This window comes from Otolemur garnettii, unplaced genomic scaffold, assembly GCF_000181295.1.
Source record: "Otolemur garnettii isolate 467f Iridium unplaced genomic scaffold, OtoGar3 scaffold00018, whole genome shotgun sequence".
NCBI classification, from domain to species: domain Eukaryota; kingdom Metazoa; phylum Chordata; class Mammalia; order Primates; family Galagidae; genus Otolemur; species Otolemur garnettii.
The window spans coordinates 611,809-615,928 of record NW_003852413.1 but is presented as its reverse complement, the minus strand read 5'-3'; the positions used below and the strand labels follow the sequence as shown (position 1 = coordinate 615,928).

The following is a 4,120-nucleotide window of genomic DNA, read 5'->3' as shown; positions in this document are numbered from 1 at the left end:
CTCAAAAAAAAAAAAAAAAAAAAAGAGATAGAGAGATAGAGACCCTGTTTCATTCTTGTGGCTATCCAATTTTACCAGCACCATTTATTGAGTGGGGCTTCCATTCTCCAGTGTATATTGTTTTGATCTTTGCTTTGTTAAAATTAGTTGACTGGATGGGTAATGTTTTGTATCTCAGTGCTCTCTTCTTTTCCATTGATCTTTGTCTCTTATTTTATGTGCCAAGGCCATACTGTTTTGGTTACTGTAGCCTTGTGGAATAGTTTGAGGTCTGGTAACGTGATGTCTCCAGATTTGCTCTTTTTGTTTAGGATTGCTTTGGCAGTCTCTCAGCTTGATTGCCCTTAGCATATAGGAATGCTGTTGATTTGTGTTTGATTTTGTAACCTGAGACTTTGCTGAGTTTATCAATTCCAGGTGTTTCTTTCTCTCTCTCTCTCTTCTTTTTTTTTTTGTAGAGACAGAGTCTCACTTTGTTGCTCGGTAGAGTACCGTGGCGTCACACAGCTCATAGCAACCTTCAACTCCTGGGCTTAGGTGATTCTCTTGCCTCAGCCTCCCGAGTAGCTGGGACTACAGGCGCCTGCCACAACACCTCTGGTTATTTTTTTTTTAATTGCTGTTTGGCCGGGGCTGGGTTTGAACCCGCCGCCCTCAGCATACGGGGCTGGCGCCCCACCCACTGAGCCACAGATGCCGCCCCTCCAGGAGTTTCTTGATGGAGTTTTCTAGATATAAGATCATATTGTCAGCTTAGATGAATTTTTATACTGCTTATTATGATATCATCTAACACATTGAAAAGTAAATAACTCCAACATGCAAGAGACAAGTTTTTATTCAGACTGCAGTGCTTAGGTGCATGCACTCAGAGATTAGTCTGGCCACAACTGGGGCCAACACCCCAGGACCAATTCACAGTGCAGATGGAGTGGGCAGACTGCTTGTCACGGCTCCTGTGCTCTGCTGGAGTTGATACCTTCCTGGAATCTGGGTTTGCACACAGAGCCTCCTAGTCGTAAAGAGTGGCAGTTTATATAGGTTTTAGATAAAACTATCTCATGGGTAAAAATGAAGCATCCGGATCTCTGTGAGCTAGGCAAGGCACTGGTCTGGCTGCAGGCTGTACCTCCTTTCATTCTTTCCCTTCTCCCAAACTGTTTCTTCTACAGTGAAAGTTTCCTTAAAACTGAATATCCCAAGGGAAAGAATAAGCTTACTTGTGTGTGTCTTACAGGATGCTTAAATGGCAGAGGCCAAGCCGAGACCCAGGACGGGCACGTGGACAAGGCCCTGCTGCGGCAGATGGAAGGTATCTACTCTGATATCCCTGTGCGGCCCCCAGAGACAAGTGCAAACGTGCAGGAGTTGTACCAGCAGTGGTTAGATGGAGTCGACTCCCCTAAAGCCCAGGAGACACTGCATACCACGTTCCAGAGCCCTGAGCATTGTGCACATAGCCTGGACATCAGGTGGTAAAGGGCACAGGGCAGGCCATCCAGCTGTCTTGGCCAGGGCAACTCTGTGTAGGACGAGGGTACTGCTGTGAATGTGGAGTATTAAAGACATTTAAAGAAAACAACTCAGTGGGTTACTCCGGCTCTCAGAGTGCTCTGCTCTACTGTATTTTGAAGGCCCTCACACAATTTAATGTGGTGCTGTCTTTATAATGTGCAGGAGACTGCATGGTCTTGACGTGAGAGGGGGACTTTCCCAACCTAAGTATCCTTTTATTTGAAGATCATGTGAAAAAAATCCTAAAGAGTGAGAACAGCCAGGTTACTGCTTTTTGGGTTTAGGGGCTAAGATTGCCCAGAGGCCCCAGTTTATATGGCTCCCAGGTCACGTGACATAGAAACAAGGACAGAGGCAAAGGCTGGGTCCAGGGACACTTGCCAGGTTTCCTATCTATCCTGGGTCTTATTTTTACCCACTTATGTTACCCTTCTAAAGGTTTTTGCTGGAATGTGAATAAACTGCCAAGTTTTTACATAGAATTAGGAGACTCAGAAATGTGGATTTCCAGCTTTTTTTTTTTTTTTTTTTTTTTGAGACAGAGCCTCAAGCTGTCCCCCTGGGTAGAATACTGTGGCACCACAGCTCACAGCAACCTCCAACTCCTGGGCTCAAGCAAGTCTCTTGCCTCAGCCTCCCAAGTAGCTGGGACCACAGACACCTGCCACAACGCCTGGCTATTTTTTGGTTGCAGTCATCGTTGTTTGGCGGGCCCAGGCTGGATTCAAACCCACCACCTTAGGTGTATGTGGCTGGCGTCGAGCCGATTTCCAGCTTTTTTTGAAAAAATTTATAAGTTCTGGCAGCAGTGGGCCACTTTCCTCACAGTCCATCTAATGACAGCCCCATTGCCTCATGCACATCTGTCTGAGCTGGACAGACAAGCATGATGAACACCGCAGACAGTGCATACTCAGAGCACCGCCACACGGGCTCCTTGTCAGTGCTATCAGGGTCAGGGATAGGGATAACGAGGCTCTGCTGGCCCTGGCATAAGAGAGAGCTTTCCAAGGGTCTGCCTCCCTTGAGTACTTTCCTCTTGTCCTCAGACAGGATTTTCTTCCCACACAAGTGGAACTGTTCAGTTCACTCACTCCACCAGGCCTCTGCTCAGTTGATGGGGTTCCGGTTCTGCACTGTGCCACTGGTGTGAACTGGCATTAAAAATAATGGAGAGGCCAGGCTTGGTGGCTGTAATCCAGCACTCTGGGATGCTGAGGCAGGTAGATTGCTTGAGCTCAGGAGTATGAGACCAGGCTGAGGAAAAGTGAGACCCTGTCTCTACTAAAAATACAAAAATTAGCCAAGTGTCATGGCAGATGCTTATAGGCCCAGCTACTTGGGATGCTGAGGTAAGAGGATCAATTGAACTATCCTTTTTTTTTTTTTTTTTATAAAGACAGAGTTTCACTTTATTGTCCTCGGTATAGTGCCATGGCATCACACAGTTCACAGCAACCTCCAACTCCTGGGCTTAAGCGATTCTCTTGCCTCCGCATCCCAAGTAGCTGGGACTACAGGTGCCCTCCACAATGCCTGGCTATATTTGAGCTATCCTTGAGAGAGAGATTGAGGTTGCTGTGAGCTGTGATGATGCCATGATAGCTGTGAGCTATGAGCCTAGAACAACAGAGTGTTCCTGTGTCTGAAAAAAATAATAAAACAGTTGTTCAAGGCCAGATACAGTGTGGCTCATACCTATAACTGCAGTACTTTGGGAGGCTGAGGGGGGTGGATTGTTTTGAGCTCAGGAGTTCAAGACCAGCCTGAGCCAGGGTGATACCCCATCTCTAAAAATAGCCAGGCATTGTGGCAGGCACCTATATTCCCAGCTACTTAGGAGGTTGAGGCAAGAGAATTGCTTGAACCTAAGAGTTTGAGGTTGCTGTGAGCTGTGATGCTACAGCACTCTTAAACCAACATCAACAAAGTGAGACACTGTCTAAAAAAAACAAACAAAAAGCCTCATGTGGTGGCTAACACCTGTAATCCCAGCACTTGGGAGGCTGAGGTGGGTGGATTGCCTGAGCTCACAGGTTAGAAACCAGCCTGAGCCAGAGCAAGAGGCCCTGTCTCTAAAAAAATAGCCAGGCATTGTAGCGGGTGCCTGAGGCAAGAAGATCACTTGAACCCCAAGAGTTTGAGGTAGCTATGAGTTAAGATACCATGGCACTCTACCATGGGTGACCAAGTGAGACTCTGTCTCAAAAAAAAAAAGTAAAACTAGCCAGGTTCCTATAGTTCCAGGTGCGCAGGAGGCTAAGGCAGGAGGCTCAATTGAGTCCAAGAGTTTCAGGTTGCTGTGAACTATGAAGCTACAGTATTCGACCCAGGGTGACAGTAAGGCTTTGTCTCAAGGAGAAAAAAAGAAACTAGTTTATCCACAAAAGGTTGGCAGACCACTGACAATCTGCAGAATGGTCTTAACTGTACCCTAGGGTTCGTCTCAGGGAAAGGATGAAGTCAGGAGGCCTGATGGGCCAGGGGGTAGCTTTATGAAGCCCTGGAGTTTGGCTAGTGCTAGTGGTGACCTTCCTGGTCAGTGCCACAAAGCCCTGCATGACAGATGGCCTTCATCTATTCATGTGGCTTACCTGTGTACCTG

The 4,120-nt window shown here is 47.0% G+C and overlaps 1 protein-coding gene across 4 annotated transcripts in view; it reads left to right on the top strand.

Moving 5' to 3' along the window:
• The window catches only part of NARF (nuclear prelamin A recognition factor), a 27,800-nt gene extending 26,214 nt beyond the window's left edge, over positions 1-1,586 (top strand). For 3 of the 4 annotated variants that reach the window (XM_023511319.1, XM_012803179.2, XM_023511318.1), the window contains one exon: positions 1,238-1,579. In XM_023511319.1, coding sequence (XP_023367087.1) covers positions 1,238-1,479 — 242 coding nt within the window. In that variant the 3' untranslated portion in view covers positions 1,480-1,579. Of the gene's footprint in view, positions 1-1,237 lie in introns of all 4 variants that reach the window. The other variant, XM_012803180.2, reaches the window with a different exon arrangement.
• Positions 1,587-4,120: the final 2,534 nt, after the last annotated feature.